This window comes from Buceros rhinoceros, unplaced genomic scaffold (assembly GCF_000710305.1).
Source record: "Buceros rhinoceros silvestris isolate BGI_N320 unplaced genomic scaffold, ASM71030v1 scaffold12496, whole genome shotgun sequence".
Lineage (NCBI taxonomy): Eukaryota > Metazoa > Chordata > Aves > Bucerotiformes > Bucerotidae > Buceros > Buceros rhinoceros.
The window spans coordinates 29,674-52,065 of NW_010415840.1; the positions used below are offsets into that span (position 1 = coordinate 29,674).

The window sequence follows — 22,392 nt, forward strand, 5'->3', positions numbered from 1 at the left end:
TTCCGATTTTTCTAACTTTTTTCCCTACTTTGTATGTAGTTTAAATGCAACACCACTGATTCTTTTCACCTCCAGTGCTGAGCAGTGATACACACACACAAAAGCATCACAGAGTTTTTCCTTCACACCTGGCGCTGGCAAAACTGCATCTGCAATATCCACTAAAAAACAGGTGACTTCCAACGTGAACGGTTACCTCCTTAGCTCTGGATGTATCCAGCACGCACACGTTCGGTTAAGCACCATCATCTCCAACGCGATCAAGACTATACAAAACTCATTAACGCTCCAGGTAAGAGAGCTGGCAATGGAGCGTTTTGTCTGGACCCCCACCACAGCCTTCTGCGAAGAGGGCTCCTGATAGAGCACAACCTTTTTGAGAAGCAAAACAAAATCAAAGCTACTCTTCCTTTAAGCCATTATTCCTACTGGCTACGCCTGGCTACTGGAGACCTGCCAAAATTCAGTCCCGTGGGGCACAGTGCTAGTGAATTTCCAAAGTAAACTGGGGATGTGTTGAATTACTGTATCTTGGCTAGACCACATATTTTTACATCTTAAGATCCTACTGTATATAGAAAAAAATTGATTTGCAATTTGGAGGAGACATTAAGTGAGCTCAGTGGCACACATATAATTCTGAGGGAAGGAAAAAGATAGCTCCAGTGGAGCTATATCAGTTAGTGCCAAATATGAAAGTGTGAAGGCAAATCTGAGCCAAGAAAGTGCTGGGTACTACCACAATCCTCCTCGCGTTTTTTTCCACAGAATGTAGGCAGTGTCTTCGTACACTGTCTTACTACTCTCTTTGGGAAACAGATCTATCAAGTGATACCGTAAGTACAAGAAGACAGAGCTATGTCAAAGGAGCACAATTCTACCTTTGGTGCATCCTTTTGTTTCTGTGTGTTCCAGAAGCTCCACTTCCCCGGTGTGAGTAAGAAAAGATCCCAGAAGAAAAAAATAGTTTCTGTTCTAAATACATCAGTAATATCTATTTTCTCTTGCAGAGACAATCTTCAAATTGTCCTCCCAAAATACCTTTTTCTTCGTGACTCCTAACGTTACACAAACACAAAGTTCATGTATCAGAGCTTCGTTCCGTTCCAACCAGTAACAGGATGACAACCAGAGCTGCCCAGCGAGGTACCTGCTGAAGTAACTGCTTTGTGCGGTATGACATGGCGATGGGATCCAGCCTCTGGAGATCCAGCAGCAGATTCCAGCTTGAACGCTTCCCACGAGGCCCCAACCTATCCCATTTTCCTTCCTTACACACCCACATAGCGCCTGTCTCTTGCTCCAATGGCCTGGCCAGACATAAACACGCAACCAAGCCACTCCTCTGACATGACCCTGTCCAGAGCAGCAGCTCCGGGGCACTATGAATCAGGTCCAGCCTCTCAGGAAACATTTGCCATACAGACGGCCATGCCTCGTCTCTGCTGGAAGAGCCCAAAGACCTAATTCAGCCAGAGGACTGCAAACTCGAACCAGGTGTTAGAGGGAACATTAGTGGGTTACAAAACAAAACCAAAAAACCCCTATTGAAGTTGCAACCGCCAAAAATCAGTCTCTGGAAGACTTTTCCAGGAGGTTTGGATTAGCAGATAAAATTAGAACAGTACCATTTGGTGCAGTAGGTGGTGACCAGACACCGAAGTATTTTGGCAGATATTCCCGCAGCTCCAGAAGAATGCTGTCGCAACAGTCGGAGTCATAAACCTGAAATAAATTATGGAGGGGTGGAGAGATCATCAGTTTAAAACGTTCATTTTATACTTCCAATTGTCCCATAATTATAATTTTTTACAGTGTTTTCAATTGTTTAACCTTCTACTTTACATACAAGACGAAGATAATTAGCACAGCCCAACATAAATGAACAGTATCCTTTCTTTCAAATTTGGAAGTAGAAAAGATGCATCAACTCTAACTAAAAATAATTTATGGCTTAACCTGAATAAAAAAATCTAAACTATAATTGTTAGCATCGAAGCCTATTTAGTGAGAAAAGTATTCTCCCATCCTGGATCCAATCCAAAGCTTTCTGAGTTCTACCGGCTAACGTATACAAGCTCAGACAGGATCCTATTTCCTCCAACACAACTCAACCTGTAACTGCATCACGCAGATGACGCACAATTCAAATATATTTCTTTTCATTTGCTTTAAAGCTTTGAACATTTTTTTCAGCTCCAGTAAGAAAAACAAGAACCGTTTGGGAACAGCAGCTGGCTTACATTCCTGAAGGAGTAAATTCTTTGCAGAGTTAAAAGGAAGCCTTGGATACTATCTGTTAGGGAATCACATGACTGTCACCAGTTTGCAGGGCTGTTAAGAGGGTTCCAAAACCACTTCCTTGACCAGATACCCCCCACCCTGCCCGAAGATCTAGTTACAGCCACAGGGGACAGGGTTCAACGTGCTTTGCAGACTGAAAGATCTACCTCCACACAAGCGCCGGCTGCAATGATTATCAGTGCACTCAGGAACCATGAGGAATCATGCTGATCCCCTTGCAGCTATCCCAGTGCCGATGCCATCAGACGCGTGGCCAGTCCCTCAGCCCTGCAGTGGCTGCACAGCTATACCCACAGGCGCGGCGTGAGTGACCAGCGCGGGCTAACGATTCCGCTTTCACTTCAGTACATGACGCACAGGAGTTAACAAGAGCTCTGCAGATTTGGCTCCGCTCACTGCTTCAGGATCCGCATTTAACCCTGGTGGGAGAGTATCTTGTGATGGAAACCACAAAGGGTAGTGCCACAGCACACGTGCCTTTAGCACTGTAGTATTAACACATCTAGGGAGAGAAAAGCGCAGCCCTGCAGTGCAGCTACGATTGCAGAGCATCAAGGCAAGCCTCAGCTGCCACCACTGATGCCGTGTAACTCTAGACCGAGCCTCACACAGCAGCAGAGCGTTAAAATTACTGAATGCGGGTCGGTGCTAAATTTAGATTTCAACGCAGAAACCTCAAACTGGGCAAACGCAAACCACCAGTGTGCTTCAAACGCACGGCATGGTTCCACACATCTGATACAGGGCTCTCCTGGGCTTGCACCAGACACAATTCTGACACCTCTAATGCCAGCTCTGACACTGGGCAGCGACCAAGAAGCTGATACACCAAATCCCCACCAACTTTACACTCGAGCATTTAATTTGACCTGCTCCTTTAACTAGCTCATGGTATAAGCTCCATTTGAAAGGTCCTAAGGAGGGGGCCGAGTCCTCAAAGCACACAAATACGTGCACAGCGTGATGCAAAACCCTGACGTACCCACACCGCCACACCCTTCACCACTACTGTTGTTATCTGAAGTGTACAAAAGTTGCTGGGTGTGTTATCTTACAAGTCAGTGTCACATCCCCAGGCACTGATCTCTCTTCACATGTCCTGGTTTGACAAGCTGCCATCACCTCTGAGCGCTACAGGTAACTGGCCTATCTTCCCTCCATGCCAACGCAAGCTGGTCTGCTGCTATCCTTGTGCTCCAAGACAGAAAAGCCTCGCTTGTCCCTGGGATCAGAGGGTGCTATTTATTTTTATTTATGCAACATTTCTCTGCCGGGCCTCAGATGTTGCCAGCAGAAGACAATGGGTTTCCCAGAAGACTGCAATGTAGCTTCATCATACCAGCTTAATGAAGAACAAAAATAAAATTAAGGGTGGGAGAGAAGTGAAAGCTAAGCACCACACTGACACTGAGGCACAGACCCCTCCACTGCTTGCTTTTATAAGAGAGTTTACTGTTCCCCACCGTGCAGAAGGCTGTTCCTGGGCCAGGACTCCAAGCACGGACTTGTGGAATTACTTCATGCTGTGGGTATGTTCAGACAAATAGTACAAACCCAATTTCTGTTTACTGTGGTGGTTTATTATCACAGCACCTCATAGCCAAGAGGGGGAACTGCATTGGACCCAGCACAAATATTCTCTTCCCAGGTGGATTTAAGCAGGCCTGAGAGGCAGCGACCGTCACGCAGTATCACAGCCTTTACACCGGAGCAAGTCGATATACGTAGGACAGGACAAAGTGGAGAGAGATGGAAGCAAAAAGTGCAGCAGGCAAGGATAGGAAACATTGAATGCAACTGAAAAAACAGGCAAAGATGGTAAGAACTCATTTGCTTAATTTACTGACAAAAAGATTCTGAGGAAGTGGCATATCAGGAGAAAAATTCCATTTTTTAAAGAGAGACAACACTCTTGCCTTGCCTTTTTAATCACCAACATTAGGTGGTTAAACTTAGCAAGTAACTACGAGTATGCTCCTGTGTATTTCATATAGTAGGATACAATAAAAATATTCAGGTAATTTATAATGGTGTGTAATCACCCGAAGTCAGAACCAAATGGGGAAAAGAGCTCCAGAAGTGTTACGCTCCAGGCGGTCTATCCTTTAATACACTGACAGAAGACATTTTAACGGAGACAAAACTCAGAGTAATGCATTGCTCAGTATCATTCCTTCAGCATAGCAGAATTATGTGCATTACTTCTGTCTCTCAAGAAGTTATCCTGCTCCCAGAACCAGTAATAAACTCCCTTCCTAAGTTTGACGGAACATATACAAAGCACTTATTTGACCTTAACGCAGACCTCGATCTCAGCCAGCAGTGTATTTGCACGTCCAGCAAGAAAAAGCACTCAGTGAATAAAGGTCAGACGAAATCATTCGGTGTGGGCAAAGCAACACACCCAGACATTTCAGGAATGGGGCTCATTCTTGTGCAGGAGAGAACCACTTCTGCTCACTTGCGAAGGGCCTCGAAAACAGCAGCCACGCCATGGGCGGTCCTTCTCATTTCAGACCACCTGGTAGCGAGCTCCACATTTACACATCATTCAGAATGCCAAATGTGTATACATATTTACAGACCACAAAACCATCCCTAAAATAAACTGTTCACCTCATGCCCCAAAAGGCTATCACTGCTGACACTGCTGGAAAACTCCCGGAAGAGACAGGTTATCACTTAGCCCAGAACAACCTTTAGAAATAAACCATTCCTGTTTTACTCACGTCAACAATATTCCAATTTTATTTCAAGCAGCTGCACTGTTGGTTGGGGGTTTTTTTTTATGTAACAATGGGTCCATTTCTCCAGCATACACTGGCAAATAAGTTATTTCTGCTTTACTGGTAACTGTACGTAACGTCTTCAATAAACCAAGAACTGCAAAACAACTCAGTGTCAGCTCAGCTCAGGGGACGTATCCGTTCTGCGTATCACAGGCTACGTTCTTCCAATAGCACAAACTGGGGACATAAAATGTAATAACTGTTGGGCTTAAAAGCAAGTAAACAGGATGCTGACGTTTGGAAGGCTCACAACACGACCATTACAAATTACAGCAACTCACTCATAGGAAGAATATGCCCCAGATACAGCCTGTGGCAGCTCACATAGCCTAACAGACACCACGAAGGCATAATTCCCCGTTACTCAGGGCTTTTTAATTTCGAGGCAAATTTACCATCCCTTAATTTTTAATCCAAAGTACACTCTGTTTGTTTTGGGAAGTCTGATCCAAACAGATTCGTCTGGTTTTTAATGCAAACAGGGGCTGCTTGGGAGAGTAGGAATGTTCTTTTTCCTTATTTAAAGCAGCATGACATTTGGGGGTTTTTTGTTTTCTAAGGACCAGCTAATCACACCAATGACAGATGGAAGGTTAAACAAATGTTTAAGTTTCAACAGGAAACTAGTTCTGGCAGTACAGAGCTGCCTTCAATGGCCCTGATGAAAAAATACCACTTTGACAGAAATGTAGTTTAAAGAGAATCTTCTGAAGTACATAAAAGGCTTTTTTAAAAAGAAAATATACTTCAAATTTGCATTTGTTTTAAGGCTATTTGAGTAAGAAACTTTAAATGCCAGAGTAGGCATGTCAGTCTGAAGCATCACCTTTTCTTGCTGCCAGCTCTCATGAATTGTCCCTGAAGGCGCTTCAGCTTGCAGAGTCTCAAGATACACAAGCAGCTGCCAACACCAGGCAGAGGGTTCCGTTTCCAATGTGCCTTTGAGGAGTGGGTAGCAGTTAGTAAGTCATGCCCTCAAATTAGCAAATCTAAGATTTACAGATGATGGTGCAAGCTTAATTCTGGCTCCCACTGTGTATGCACTATAGGCCAGACTTTAATTACCTGAGCACACACCGCATTTCCCTCCGGACTCCTACACCACCCAGTCACACCAGGCAAGTACAAGGGCCAAAAAACCGAGGTTGAAACAGCAACTGGGATTTTTGCTGGGATTTATAACTGCTTGGCTTTACAACTCAGCTTCTTTTTCAAAGTAGCACCACGTTTTGACTTCCGAGTATTCGCAGTATGTGTCTCCACAAGTATGACTGGAATTGAGCCAGCTCTGCTTATATTCAACATATCTGATAATACCAGAGTAATTCCCAAAGTTAAACACTTGTGAGTGCTGTTACACCAAAGGCTATTATACTGAATTGCTGATTTTACTATACATGAGATTGTAATCATTACTCTCATTGAAGATACCGATGGGAAGTAAAAAAAAAAAAGCTTAAAACAATTCAGGATAGATTCCCACAATTTGATCATGTAAATGGATTTTCAAATAAGAATGGCACACACTTGTGACAATCTTATCTTTCTTCCAGGAGTCAGGAAAGAAAAAGCATTATAGCAAGGAGTTAGCCATCATACCTTCCAAAAAACGCAGGCTGTGAAAATAAGCTTGAAAACTCTCCCGAAGAGATACTTATTTGGTTATGTTTATCAACCTGTCATCCCCTAACAATGCCAGAAAAACAGCAGGTTTCATTTTATCCACTTCCATGTGCTTTATACAGCCAAAATTAGGCTGACCCTAGCAAGATCTCCAGCCCCAGGCATGGAATCATCTTTACAAGAGGCAAAGCAAACCCTGACCTATTTTCGAGGATACAGCAGAGCTTCAAAGCTTCATCACACAGAAGAAGAACCCAAAAGGCAGCAGCTGGGCTGGGCCACCAAGCAATGTTGAACAAACACCCCGGTGGAGCTGCGAGTGGAGGGCCGCAGACACCATACCGAGCGAGTGGGCCTGAAACGGTCAGAGGTAAGCTGGGAAGGGAGATCACCCAGTCCCTCTTTCTTTCCAGTAACCACTTACGAACAGAGGCAAGGCAGTACAGTATTGTGGGAGACGAAAGCAGGCACCCAAGCTCCCTCTTCACAAGCAGAAAAGTGTTGTTTCCTCCTCACAACACAGCAAACTCTCATCTTGTCTTTAACCCTACAAGACTCCTGGGCAACTAAAGACTGTCAACAAAGCAAGTTTAAATTATTTACCCCCACCCCGCTGCAACTGCTGCAAGCCACCCATCTGAGCATGGAGCAGGGTAGCGGGCATCAGGGCCACCTTGGTCAAAACTGCAAAACTAGACATCAAGTTCCACACAAATCTCTTGCCACAGAACTGAGCTTCCTCTTGCCCTTCAGTCTCCCCAAGGTTCACAACTTGCTAGCACAATCAAATGCTACCTTCAGCTTCAGCTGCGCCTTCAATGAACCTGAGAGCCCTCTGATGTCAAAGATATTTATTTCAGGGTGTGCCACAACGCCTGATCCCTCAGGCACCACAATCCGATTCATCTTTTCCTTTAAAAAAAAAAAAATTAAAAACCCGCCTTCTAAAGATAATTCCCAGGAAAGTGTAGATGCTTGGTTTTACACTAACGGCACAAACACTTGTGAAGTACCTCCTAAGTGGATTCTGAGACTCTTCAGTGAATATAGTCCAAAAGTACATGGCAAACTGCACACCGAGGTCTCTACTCCAGAATCTACATTGTTTTGATTCCGTTACGTCAACGTGCATGCACGGAGCAAAGTCCACATTAGATACTTTCCACTAGAGACCAAAATAAAGAGAACGTAGCCTAAAAAAATGGTTAAGACATACTACCATGGGTCATCTGATAAGGAAGTTTCAATTTTAACACACTAAATACTTCTTCTCCCATTTCTAGTTACTCTTAGTCTTCCTTCTTAGCTTGACAACACTCACCATTCACCCACTACAGCTGTTCTGATGCTGTCCTGACGCTGTCTCACTGCGACAACTCCAGCTACCAGCAGCCAGAGAGATGCAGCAAATTTCACGGCAAAAAGGCAAGTCACTTGGCCAATTCATACTTGCCTTGAAGAAGTATGGTACAACCAGTTTTCTTGCCTATCTTTAGAACCGTTGTGCCAGGAGACAAGCATTGTTACTGCCATGCACAAAGTGCTGCAGCACGAATTTAGTAGTTTAAGGGAAGCCACGGACCTGGTCAGAAACCCCACCTTGACACATCCAAATCCTCAGAGATGTAAAAGCAAGTTGAACAAAGAGCAGGCAAAGTGTTTTCATACAAACTTTCTGCTCCAAGGAGATTTTTTTTAGAGCAACTCCAACTATTCAAGAGATCAAGCCTAAAATATCACTGAGATTACTGAAAAGTGAAATGGTAGAACAATAGGACAAAACGGGAAAATAAGCCAGAATGGCCGTCCCACTTCCTGAGAACATGAATAAGCAACACCCTTTGTTTCTGAAAAGCTACCTGATCACAGCTGGAGACTCAGGCTTGGAAGTGAGAGATAACATTGGGTGGGAGGAAGCCTGAAGCAGTTATAGTTAAACAGGCAAAATTTAATTTTACTTTTCAAAGCAACAGAAAGGGGAACCAAGTCCTGACAGACATATGCTGGGCTGGTTTTTTCTCATACAGCAAGAGGCAGCCTTCACAAAGAATTACCGCAATGTTACCCTAAAGGTGCAGTTTCAGGGTAATTTAAATCCATCTGAGCCGGGGTCACCACAGCCCCAGACATTTTCCTCCCCCACCCCCCGCCGGAAAGTCAGGATCCAGCAGGTCCTACAGCCTGCTGAGCACCTTGACTCGGCTCACGGCCGAAGTGCTGGCCAAGGCACTCCGTGTAAACTGCCGTTTAAGCACATCTACCATCCATACCCCTGGAAAAAAAAAAGTCTTTACTCTCCTGTAAGAAACACCTGTTTGTGCTCCCCTTACTTCTGACAATTTTATTCATCTAAATTATTTGTATTTTACCAGCAAGTACATATTTTACCATCTCCTAGTACACCCCACCCCGTATTCCAGAATACTCAACACCCACCTGCAGCCAAGCGTCCAAAACAATCATTTCAAGGGAGACCCCGCGCATCTTACACCAGATTTAGTCTCAGCTTCTCCATCAAAAGCTCCTCTGCCAGCAACACGCTCTACATCGTGATAAGAACACTTGCCAACAGAGACAGCTAGTAATAAGCTTTTTACTTTTTTAATGGACAGAGAAGAATGGCACCTACTAACAGGAATTTTAGTTGATGGCTTATGGGTTTGGAGAAGTATGGCAATGGTCCTTCTACCAGGACCAAAACTATCAGCCCAAAAGCCATTCTGATGTTTCCTACCCAAGTAGAGGGGTTTTCAGTTGTTGGAGAATACACACTAACATCAAAATAGCTGGTTCGTAACAACTAGAGGGTTTTTGGTTTGTTTGTTTGCTTTGAATAATTAACTTTTTGGAGTCCCACCTACATGTTTGCCTTTGCAAAATGGGAGTTTCAGACTCAGCTACGAGCCCGCATGATCCTGTCACTCACCGGTCCGCTGGAGAAGCCTGTTGGCTGTTGCTTCCCAAACCTGCAAACAAGCTCCTTGCTGACCAGTGGCAAGAAAGGAAGGAAGCAGTGCTGACTTGTGCTGGAGCACGGGGGCAGGGGGAGATGCCAAAAAAGAACAGTAGCAGCACCACCACCGAGAAACCTTAGGACACCTCTGATCAGAGTCTGCTCCAGTAAGGCAGAGAAAAAACCTGGTAAGTGGGTTCTGTTACACCTGGGCATGGTGAGCCAAGTCATTTGTTTTGCTTTGCCCAGAAAATTTACATATGTGTGTGTGCAAATATATACACACACATATATTAATGTGTGCATATAAACACACACGTATATAACACACACATTCAGAAAAATAAGGACTAAAAAATAATTGCTACCAAATTGCTCCCTAATTATGGGATATTACATTAATTAGGAATTTCAACAAGCATGCTATTTACACAGTGGACCATTCAATATAAGATTTAATGGCCTTTTTAATGTACTTACGGTTAATCTGGTACCTGGATGACCGAGAACACAACGAAGCATTACATTATTTTCCACCATATGCACTGGCGATTCACATCTGTTCCCACACATACACAGTCCTGGCTTTATACAATATTCTCCTATTACAGGTCTTTTTTTTTTTTTTTTAAACCTGGAAACTGGAATTCTTGTTTTCGGAGACTAAATTTATTTTCCTTTTCTTTCAAGGAGGCAACCTACACTTTCCTCAATCCCATACTGGCAGCCCACCAACCTCATCTTACGCTTAAATAAACTTATAAAGCACACAGTACCCTTTTCTCTGTATAACACCAACGTACCTTTGGTAAGTTTATCCATATTCTGAAACATTCACAACTGAATTGGAGTTTAAACAATATTTGATCCAGTCTGAAAGAGTTAGCGGGTGCATGACACTCCAGCACAGCAGGAGCACGGCACTGTAACTTAATGCAATTTAACACACTGTGGATATGCATATTAAAACTATGCATTTTTGCTTTATTTTCAGCCACATCTACTCTTGGGAAGGAACATTCCTCAAAATCAGGTCGGTAAGAGAACTCGTTTTTTTTCCTGCTTACATACAGAGCATGGACTGTAGATTACCTAGCCTGAGAGCAACTCCACCCAGCACTTCTCCGATAGCATCAAACTGCAATAATGGCCTTTTACTGCCTCCGTTTATGATGTTGGCTTAGCTTTATTAAAGCAGGTTGTAGTTTATTCTGTGGCACACGAGGTACAAGGAGCACAGGGAACAGATGCCCACCAGACCCCTCCAGGTTAACCGTCTACTGTGCTGCTGGTCCCTTCCAAACTTGTTTTTGCTATGGAGCGCAAGAATCACGAAATCTGCCCTACTTTTTAACTCTTTCTGTCCCGGTACAGTAGGCTTTCGGTCACGTAATAGTGATCTGAAGTACAAAAAATGCCTTTATAGGACAGTAGCAGGAACTCAGCAGAATCTTAGAGCAACACTTTATGCTTCGTCTCTCTTAGACAACTCCTAATGTGAAAACAACCTGAATACAAGCTGCCAGTATTTCACAACTTGGTCAAAAAGCCATTTTCTTCTCATTAGCTTATGAGTACCTTGTGTCCTTCCTTTTATTACAGTACTTCTGCCCAGGCTTGTGGTTTAACATATAGAGTGTGAGGCAAATTCACATGCTGGTTTGGGAACTTAAATTTGCTTATTTCCCCAGCAAAACAGAACCCCTCCCAGACAGTTTTTCAGCAGGAGGAATGATGCCAAGGGCAGAAATGGACTGTGGCAGGATGTGCCTGCTACGTTTGCAAACAGCTAATCTGTACACTTCAGTACCGCCACCTCCACTGGAGGTGCAGCAGGTCTGTGCGTACCAGAACGGGACATGGCCAAAGACAGCCCTTCAGAATAGTGAGCTACAGCTCTGAATGTGGTAGTAATGAAAGGCCTAGGCAAGGCATTGCATCCCCAACATAAGATGTTAAGAGAACTGTGCATCCTATTTCTCCAAGCTTTGTCCATACAAGACTGAAAATCAGAACCTTAGCTGGACTTGATCACAGCACAAGGATATTTTAGTGCACAATAGCAGCACGATGGACATCATCCACTCCTTTTTCAGTCAAGGATAATCATCTAAATCCAGACTACAAAAACAGTTAACTGAGTTTACAAAATAGGGTAATTCATCCTGAAACAAGACATACTTTGCCTCCCCAAGCCCTCTCCTTTTCTGTCACTTGCAGAGAACACTTTGCAGAACACAGCCTGCCTTATCGTGATTTGTGCTATATGGGCTGGAAGGGGGCTGAGCCTTATGAGTCAGTTCTCTCAACTCTACGCAAAAGCTTCCAGGCCAAAACACATCTTTCAGGCTGCTGGCTTGATTTTATGCCATGGAGGGGGAGGAAAGTCACCAGAAGTCTTCTGCACTGCCTGAAGCTGCTTGAATACTAATTAAGATCACGCAATGCAAAAAAGAAGAAAGCACTAAGCAGTAATGGAAAGCCACAGCACAGGAGTAGTGGCAGGTTATTGAGAATGAAATGAACAAAACAGTACGGAGAAGATGATTGATAATGGTCCAAACGGGCACACTGCCTGCACAGTTCTCCTCTGTAACCACAGAGGCACAAGGAACTATGGCTTCAGGAATATTAACGCCATTGGGTCTTCACTAGCGCGTTACCCTCTGGTCACAAACTCAGACAGCAAAAGCTGCATGCACAACATTCATTCTGCCTGACGTCAGGTTGCAGAATGAGTTACTAAGTTCTCTGGGGGAAACAAACCAAAAAGACAGGTCGTTGCCCTGTTCAAAGCTACATTATAATGCATCCAGCAAAAGTTCATAACAACAATTGTGCAGGCAACCATGAAACCATTCCTTCCTAGCTTTCAAGTGCCTGTCTCTTACCTAACTAACGTAAATCTCTTTTACATGCCGGAGCTATTTGTGTCTCTTACATCCTGGCTTTGTTTTCAGGACACGCAACAAGAGTGACAAGCCATTTCTGTTATCTACAGTGGTAACAGCTTCCTTGCATTCATAGTGCATGTCAGCAGTGCTTGAACCCTGAACTTTCAGACTACTGCTAGAGCCATTAACAGAGTTGTCATTAATTGGCAATGGGTGGAAGATCTGTTATCCAGACGGGCCAGATGACTATCCCCATTATCTTTTCCCAACGCTACGTGGGGTGAATCAGCTCCCTTGGTTCCCAAGCATTGGGATAGAGGTAGAACACTGCCAGAGCTGAGCTGAGATCCACCTTTACAGTCCCAGCCCCCAAAATTACCCTTGCACTCTGGGACAAGGGTATCTGAGAATACAGGTGAGACTTGGGTTACAACAGCCTTGGAAACCTGATAGCATTACAGGTCTGTTATCTGGAGCAGTGACTTGGCAACATCACAAGAAACAGCTATGACAATTCTGACATGCAGCCACTAGCAGGAAAAAAAAAAAAAAATGGTAAGCGCTGGAAGTGGTCCATGTTGCAAGAGCTGTCTCAGGACAGTGTTTGGCAGGCAGGATGAGGGGGAACATGTACTACCCAAGCATCACACAGTCACCATAGGAGAGCAGAAGGGCAATTCAAATAAAAGTTTACAGGAACATTTCTTGATCTGGTAAGCATAAAATCCCAGTTTATTAGCTACTGTATTAGCCACCTTTAAAAGTGCAGTATGCCGTGCCCAGAACAGGTACTCACAGTAATGGAGGTTTACAGCCCCGCTGAGCAAATGCCAGAAATCAGAAGTGAAAGAGCTGCCATTTCAAAAGAGTGCAGTGACCTTCTCTTCTTCTGCTGGAACATAAGAAACGCTCCATCTCTTACTACTAAACACACAGCTTGTAGGAAACTGTAATCATGAAGGTAAACTCAACAACTGCATAATCTCTCCTCCTCAGTTTTAAATGCTCGCAGCCCAAGCTCTATCCTTTTGTGCCCTATTTAAAGCCTGACATTCCAGCTTCCTCCCCCTCTTCAAAGCACCAACAGAACAGTAGTTTCTGCAATGCTCCATTCTTGACATGACAAATTAAGAAAAACCCTGTGCTGAAGAGGATGGCTCTTAAATAGGAAGAGGGAGTTCTGCTCACACACAGTGCTCTTGGGTACAGCCTGGCATGTCAGAGACAAGAGCTCTATACCCGGCTAAGCAGGGAGGTTTTACCTCATACAGTGACTGCACCAGCTTTTGCAGAGGATGCTTTTGTCAGAGTTCCCAACTCATCTGTCAGAAGAAATCACCGTAGCACGGCTCATCAGCTTCATCCCTTCCCTCTCCCAACACTGCTGAGTTAAATCAGACTGTTTCAGCCAGTACACAGCAGGCTGAAACCAAATATTAAAACACACTGAGCAGTAGCCCACTTTTGCGGATTTCTTAGCATGCATGTGTAGGCAGCTACCATCAACACTTACTGGCTTTTACCAATTTATTTTCTTTAATGGAAATGTGTCACTACTACACAATGTATTATACTACATTTTCAGACAACACTATTTTCCAGTTTCCGCATCTCTGTATACTGCTCCCTCCTGAAACTCCTTTAAAAGCAATCCTTTAGAGTGCATCCGCCTACACATTCTCACCGACATTTCCATCAGATGGAAACAACTGAGCATCAGTGCAGACAGTCCTTAAAAACCCACAACCTTTCTACTTCTATTTTCCTTCATTCTCTTGCTGCTCATACCAATGGAAAACACAGTATTCCGTAGCTATGCAGATATGCTACCCAGATAAGGGTACCAGAAGACCTGGTGAAACACTCCCTGGTTACACAGCCTATGTTTTAACAAGTTCACACCCTCAGGTACAGAACGGGACTTTGCAGAAACAAAACTAATACGTTATTATTTTGATTTGACAATTAGTCATTTTGACAGAATTCAACAGAGAGTGGACATTACCACCGGAAAGTCACACTCCAACGATAAGTTAAGCAATACATACTAAGTTACTAACACTGACTACAAACAGCTCATTGTTCTACTACAATTTATCATAAAGGCAGCCACAATAATCTTGTCATACTCTATTTTTCCCCACCCTCCTAACACAGAATCATGGCATGCCATTTCCCCATCAGTGGAGAATGACACATTGCTCTAAGTAGAGATAAAAGTTTGGTTTACTTGGTGAAATGATCTCTTAAAGAAGCCCTCTAAATAGAGAGTGGTTGTGGTTTTCTTTGAATTGCTAAACTGAAAGTACACTGTTGGGAAAACAGAAAGGTCATCTAATGGCAGTCTGGGTAGAAATTACTTGAGAGATCTTCCAGTTTTCAGCTTTGACAGAGACCTGTGAAATTCTCCAAAACTTCCAGCTGCCACCCACTTCTGAGCAGGTTTCAGATCACTATTAGTACTTCACAGTACAGTGTCTTGCTCAAGTTTTCATTGCAAACAGAAGCCGATTTTGTTTGGGCTCTACCAGTCAGCACTCAGCTTCATGCTCAGTAGAAATCAACCCACCAATAAGCACAGGAAAAGACTGGTGAATCGCGGATGCAGACTATGACCCTCTGCCATGGTCACACATCCAGCTGAAGCAAATCCAGCAGTTTCAGAAAAGACTGTCTTGTCCAGACAGAAGAGAATATCTACCCAATATCAGGTTAAATATATCAGAGTTACAGTGAAATTTGTCTCTTAATGCCTCATTATCTTCTACCATGACACGTCCCCTGCAGCCTGCAGCTCAAGAGCACAAAATACCACTTCCTGGTCACTGCCGGTTATTGAAAGACACTTCTGCCTCAGACCTGTAATAGCTGCTCTCTTCTGCAGCTGACACCAAGACATGATCATCTTCTCACTACCATAAACTACAGAGGTTCTCAATTACTTCAGCCAAGCAAGTTTGCTTTACCCATAAGTAAAAAAAACCCCACTTATTTCTGGCCCAGGTATTGGTGTACTAATCTTAACTCAGGCAGGGTAAGGTCGCATGCAAAGGAAGCAGTAACTGACCTATTACAACAAGCAAAAGAGTTATGAGCACATATTAAAAAAAACAGGTGCAGAAATGATAAAAAGTCCCTATTAATCCACATATTCTAATAGGTAACCTTCTGTTTTGATCTTATCAACAGACTTGCTGTCAAGTCCTGACAAAGTGACAGCCTGGAATTAATCAGTCTTGTTTCACTTGTTTCATTTCTGTACTGTTTCTCACCATCTCCTGTACCTGACTGCCTTCAAAACAACCCCTTGTCTCAAGGAGTGGTAAAATTCTCCTTCCCCCATTCTCTGAAGGCTCATTAGCCCACTCCAAGGTGATAATGTTTCTTTGATTATAGACCACAAGATGCATTGAGCTCAGTCACCAAAACAGGGCAGACTTGCTGAGGTTCCCACTGCTGACCAGTTTAATCACTAAAACTGACAGAAGACTACCAACCCAAGGAGTTCTGCTGTCTTTTAAATAAGTCAAATCCGTTCCTCAATGTCCAAAAAGCACCAGCATGGCACAAGGTAAATGGCAAGAATGGGAAGGAAGGCCTTTCCCTCTTGGCAGCAATGAGCTACAGCTCAAGCTGTAGGGGAGACTGACTGTATCTTACACCGAGCCTCACGCTCCACAGTAATCCTCATCTTGTAACAACTATATATATGTAGTGTATATATATATGTATATATATGCGTAGTGCTTAGGTGTCTATACCACACATCACGTGGTTCCTGCCTGACAGCAAACATGATGGGACTTAATCGTTGAGAAGTGACAAATCCCCAAGACCTTTCTTCTGTACCTACACAACGCACATGCGTTTGCTCTCCTTCCTTTCTCCCACAAAAAGGCATTCTAGTCCGCACACAACTCATTGTGTATTCACTTCTCCCCTTCTCCGTTATTTTTCAAGAATTGCCCAACCCTTTTCCCAAATCGCTTATAACCAAAGGAATTCAGAGCTGGAAGCAACACGGCAAGGCCCTGGAAGACGTAACGGAAACTAACTTTGGCAGTCACTAGCGGTGAGACCTGGCTTCTTCCACCACCACCTGGCACAGTAACAAGGCCACTAACACAGATCTCCTTCTGGAAGATTCTGCCCAGGGTCTTGCTCACAGCTTGTCACACAAGTCTCAGCAACAGAAGACAAAGCCTGTGCTGTGAACTGGTAACGTCCAAGCGATGCTCGAGCTGACCCCTCTTACCCGCTGACTTCAGTGATAGCACGTTACTGTCCGTGCCGCAGGATTTCACAGAAGAGGAAGTAGCCTGGCAGTCAAAGGAGTCTGCCCAGGCTTTCTCCTTCTACTGAAGAGCTACCAATCAGGCTGGACTGCATCCTTCTTAACCTCATCTAAACAACAGTCACTGAGAAACCTCAACAAAACATTTACATTTAGATTTAACTGGCTCCTGCTGAGCTCCAAGGAACCCAAGAGCTGCTGTTTTGTCTAGCAGTCCCATCATGAGAATTACCCAGAAACGCTAGTATGCAAACACACCGTTCGCTTACTGCATATTGCTTAGTCTGTTTTAATGGGAGACACTTCCACAAAATTCATAAGGTTTTTTGGTAGCTTCAATTAATACCCTTCTAAAGAAAAAAAAAAAAAAAAAAAAAAAAAAAAAAAAAAAAAAAAAAAACCAACCCAAGCAAGAAAAACCAACCAACCAACACAACGCAAGAGGGTCTCAAGACTCCTCTCTCATCCCGCATGAAGATTTCTACAATTCTTCATACATAAGCCATGGAAAGGGATGACATATCAGGTTGATATCGAAAAAACGCATGACTGACTATCATAGGCAGGTAGGTTGGTGAGGGGAAGAGGCTCTAAAAACAGTTTACCCTCATAAAACCACAAGCAACAGCTTTCCTGGTTTTTGTTGTTAAAGTTACTGATAAAGCAAACTTTAGATGAGCAACAGGAAAAATACAACTAAAGATAAACTGGAGAGTTTAACTTCTTAAAGGAGAGGAGTTTTAAGATAGTGACCAGTTTTAATACAGTGAACAGAGCAATACTTCTAGCAATGAACCAGACTAGTCAGAAGCATAAGACACGTTAAATTTAGATGCAACCAATTCTGAGACACTCAGCAACATCAGAAAGGTGAGATCAAACATACCACCCTTTAATCATAGATGGAGGTAACACAGGGCTTTACGATAAAATCTTAGATGCTGGGAAAACCCCACTGTCCCATGAGAAAATAAGCAAGCTTAAATCCTGAGAGTGAAGTAGGTCTGGCACGAGGACAGACCTTCAAAGAAGACAAAGTTCTAGGCAGCACACAGATCCATGACAGGGCCATCACTGACCTAGCATTCAGATACTTAGGTTGCACTTCCCAAACCATAACAACAAGGATGTCATTCTACAGGAAGCAAACCCACCACTTCACCCGCAGTGAGCCAGCTCCCTCCATGCCGCAGGACCCTCACCTTGTTGTAGAACTCCTGCTCCCTGGGACCACGGGGTGGTGGCTGCAGCTGCTTCAGGACGGTCCCATCTGGATGCTGCAGTATACCTAGAAAAGAAGCATCTCCTTCAGGACTTAGTTTTAATAGATACAGCTTTTTTTGTTGGGGGTTTTTTCCCCCCATCCTCCCAGAAACAGCAAATACACCGTCAGGAACAGCCTATTTGCAAAGCTGTTCTGCTGTCGGTGGGTGCACAGCAGAGTTGAAATTGGCAGCTCCTACAGAAAATCCTTAGCAGAGGTTTGCTTGTATTCCTCTTTTTCTAGCCGACGGATGATTTCCTGGGTCTACATCTGCTCAAGGCCAACACAATACCAGGATTTGACTTTAAAAGTTCCACCCAAAAAACCATTCGCTCAGCTATGGAAGATTACACAGACACTCCCTTTTTAAATAACCGATCAGTTGTTTTTCCAACAATGCCAAGAAGGAGTTATCACCAAGTTAAATGCATTTCTCACTCATTAAAATAGAAATATATGTCCTGTGAATGTATTTCTATACTAGTGGCACAGAAAGAGCACTTCCATGTTATTAGAAGTAGCACCCCATGCTAATCAGATGCTATTTTTATCACCGATCATTACAATACAGAATTTCATCTCAGACAGGCAACCACCTTCATCATGCCTGCACCAGAAAAACCCCAAAAGAGCTTGCCAAAACAGCCTTAAGGACTCTCCAGTCAGCAATACTGCTGAGCAGCTGCGTAAGAAATGCAACTGAATAACTGAGGGTACTCAAGAGATGGACATCGGCAAGAATGAAGAAAAGTAACTGCATCCCTGTGAAATGCACTCTGAATTTCAAGATGATCAGTTGCAAGGTAAAAAGAACTCAATTCTGGAAATTTTCCCCTAGAATTTATTCATAGCTTTTCAGATAGCAAGATATTATATACCAAGAAGGGAAGCAAAAATGTCAGCTGTGTCCAAAACAGGTTCCATCTTCAGCTTACCTCTTGGGGAAACACAGTGAAACAAGCCAGGAGCTTTGTGTCCCAAAAAGAGTTTGCAGTGGTAACAGCAGTTTTGTTTTCACCTTTTAGAAAGCATTATCTCTGAGCGGGTTCTGTTGTGCAGTCTTGGAGACTAAACAAAATCTTTAGAGCCTACAATGTTTACTTTAAAACAACCACCAGACTTTAGAAAGTTGTTTCATCCATTGGCTGTACGAACGAACAAGAAGTGGTTCAAAAAATTTGCGTCAAAGGGCTCGCAAGTCATGCTGCTCGCTGAAAGTTCGATCTTGTACACTTTCCAGAAGCAGAACAGAAGACTCCTGGAGCAGGTGGAGATGCTCCTTGTCTCAGCTCCCCACATCTGGGCATCAGAAAGCTGTGTTTGCTTTTATTTCTTTAAAGTAGTTGCTGTTCTTCAGTGTCAGAGAGATGCAGAGAACGTGACCCCCACAGAGCCAAGAGACGCAAAACAGAATGCAGACAAACACAAGCCCAAAATCCATCACTTGTGATAAATCCCCACTATCTGGGGACACAACAACGTGCAAATTACCACGACATCTTGATATATATTACTTGAAGAGTTTAATATAACCTGATGCTGTCTGAAGTTCCCTCACCCTCTGGATTTCTTGGCAGACTAGAGCACCTACTCTGTCACTGTGGCTGCGGCAGGCCTGGAAACCCAAGACTCACATTTCAACACTCCCCACGACAACGAACACTCCATAACCTTCCCTCTGATCTACAACACCACCAGAGACAACATCACCTGCAGATCACACCAGCACAGTCATGATTTTGTTCTAGGATTCTCGGGGGTTTCTCAGCACAGGTAGGGAGTAGTATTGCTTTAATATAGGAATAAGCAGTTTAACATCTCTGAAGAAGCAGCAGAACTATACTAGAATTAAAATTCTGAAGTACCTCACAAACATTTCTCTACGGCTCTGCAGAGCAGAGCTTGCTGGCATTCTGGAACTCAAACCTTCTGCAAAAATAACCAGTACGGATGTACATGCACTTCTAAACAAATTTAAAAAATTAAATTACATCCAGTCCACATACTTCACTGAACTATAGACAAAGCCTGTTCTGCACAAATACATGCCAAACATTACTCTGGAAAAGATCTTCTGTCCTCTGAGGGTATCCAGTAAGGACTGACCAGTATGCATGCACCACCTTAACCCTCGCATTGGGAGAAGAGCAGCCAGAGCTAGAAGTTTTGTGGTTTGCATGACCAAGAAGAGAGTCACACCTTTAGCTACAGAATGCCACCAAGGGCTTGGGGACCTCCAGCACTGCGGGGTACAGGCACCCAACCACAGGCAGAAGCGGGAGGCTCTGTAAGGCGGCATATCCCATCAGCTCCTGTCTCTCTCCACCTGCCTGCGCACTTAAGCCACAACCCGAAGCGGCTGTCTCATGACATACGATGTACTCTGTTCTGGGGGAAGTGCTGCTGAACACAGCGTTCCACAAAAGGTCGATCATAACGCCCAGAAGCCGAGGGTCTATGTGTGCATGCACGGAGACTGCTGGAGCCCTTTCTTTGTAAAGCGGTAACAAGGAGCAAAGGGAAAATGGAGAGGTTACTCAGGAGGGAGGGAACCCAACGGCAAAGATATTTTAAGGCGTACTTTAACCAAAATAATTAGTTAGTTAAAAACTACTTTGGATACCTTCAAGTCCTCTGAGTGTTGGTATGTGGGGCCAGAAGGGAAGTTGAGCACAGAGGACAGCAGTGACACGCAGGACGAAGCTGGGCAAAAACAAGGAAGGCTCTGAGCTTGAATCAGTAAACAGCTCAGATACTAACGCCAGCCGGGTACAACCTTCAAGGCACGTTTGCCACGTTGTGTGCATAGCAACAGAGGAACTCTGACAAAAACGCTACTGGTTTGATAGCTCTAGGCTTTTAAAATGCTGACGGTTCAATGGGGCAGGAAAAGGCCAAACAGCAAAGAGCACGAAGAGTGACTACTGAAGGAAAAGGCAGAAAAGGCAATGGAGAAGGTAGAGAAGACACACTGGTCTCCTCACACAACAAAGACACCATGGGGAGCAGCACTGCAGAATTATACACAACCCTCTCTCTATCCTTAGCATCTCAACTGCCTGCGCTCCTGTGTACAACATCGGTAAAGAAATAAAATGAGACAATTCAGTTACAGAAATGAGAGAGCTGTGAGTGCAAGAGCAGTTTTGCCCTTCGCTTAAGTGTAAAACTCAATTTCTAAGATGAGAACATCAACTGTGGTGGTACCTCTGCAGGAAACATCTTGGTCTTGCTCATCAGATGAGGTGGAGCTAGCTCTACCCAACCCACCAACATTCATGGTGTGTCACCTGTGTTGTCTTGATTCAATTGTGATAAAACTGATGTGCCGAAGGTGAAGCTCTCCCTGAAGTGTCTGATCCCACCCCACGTTACGATATACGATCAAGGAGGAAGACATACAGCTCCAAGGATCCAATGCACCTCCATCAACATTTTATTGCACCAGCTGCAGCAGGTGCAAGGGACAAGAATTACTGTGCTCTGGAGAGTATCAGCCGCAAGACATGCCACGACTCAGGCTATAGATAAGACAAACTCAGTGCCATTGGTGCTGTAATTCCACTCACTGACGGCTGAAGGGGTTCTAAAGTTCAGCCCCTGGCATATTCAGCAGAGGTAGTTCCTACCAAGAGGGTTCAAAGGCACTATGACAGCAGGTACTCGTTATAGCTACTCTCAGAGGGCACACGGAGAGTTGAATGGATGTACACCTGACACTTGGCTCAGAGGCAGGAGCTATACCAAACGTTCTGGAAGGGTGAGAAACGCCACTTGGCAAGGTTAACTTGGCTGCTTGCTCCGGCACTGACCACTGCCTGTGTTACAAGGCACCTTCATCACAAGGGCCAACACCTCACTCCTCAACCTGGAATTAAAACAGAAATTTACAGCTAGTGGAGGAACACTTCAGAAATGCTGTATCCTCACAACGTCTGTGTCATCAGCCCACTTCCTAGCCGTTGGTCTGGACCTACTCTTCACAATCAAACAGGCAAGCAACTAAGAAGCTATCCCAGGCTGGCGAACCGCTTACTGATATTTTGCTGGAGTTCCTGGCGGCCATAGGTTTGGGTGTTTCTTTTAGAAAAAGCACGGTTTCAACACACGTTCTGAGGGTGCCAGCACACCGTTATCTAAATTCCCACTTTGTCAAAAGGTGCCTGTTAAAATCAAGCTTAACTGCAGAGGCCCTTTGCCTCAACGGCGCCTGTAAACTCCCCCGTCCTGACGGGCCGTCTCCATTTAGGAACGCCGCCAGAAGAGAGACC

At 44.1% G+C, this 22,392-nt stretch overlaps 1 protein-coding gene across 1 annotated transcript in view; it reads right to left on the reverse strand.

The window, feature by feature from the left end:
• Positions 1–18,145, reverse strand: part of IPMK (inositol polyphosphate multikinase) — a gene marked incomplete at its 5' end in the record, with an annotated part of 33,818 nt that extends 15,673 nt beyond the window's left edge. Inside the window, 2 exons of the mRNA XM_010137558.1 lie at positions 1,629–1,725; positions 18,060–18,145. Of these exons, the coding sequence (XP_010135860.1) occupies positions 1,629–1,725; positions 18,060–18,145 (183 nt within the window). The remainder of the gene's footprint in view (positions 1–1,628; positions 1,726–18,059) is intronic.
• Between the last annotated feature and the right edge of the window lie 4,247 nt (positions 18,146–22,392).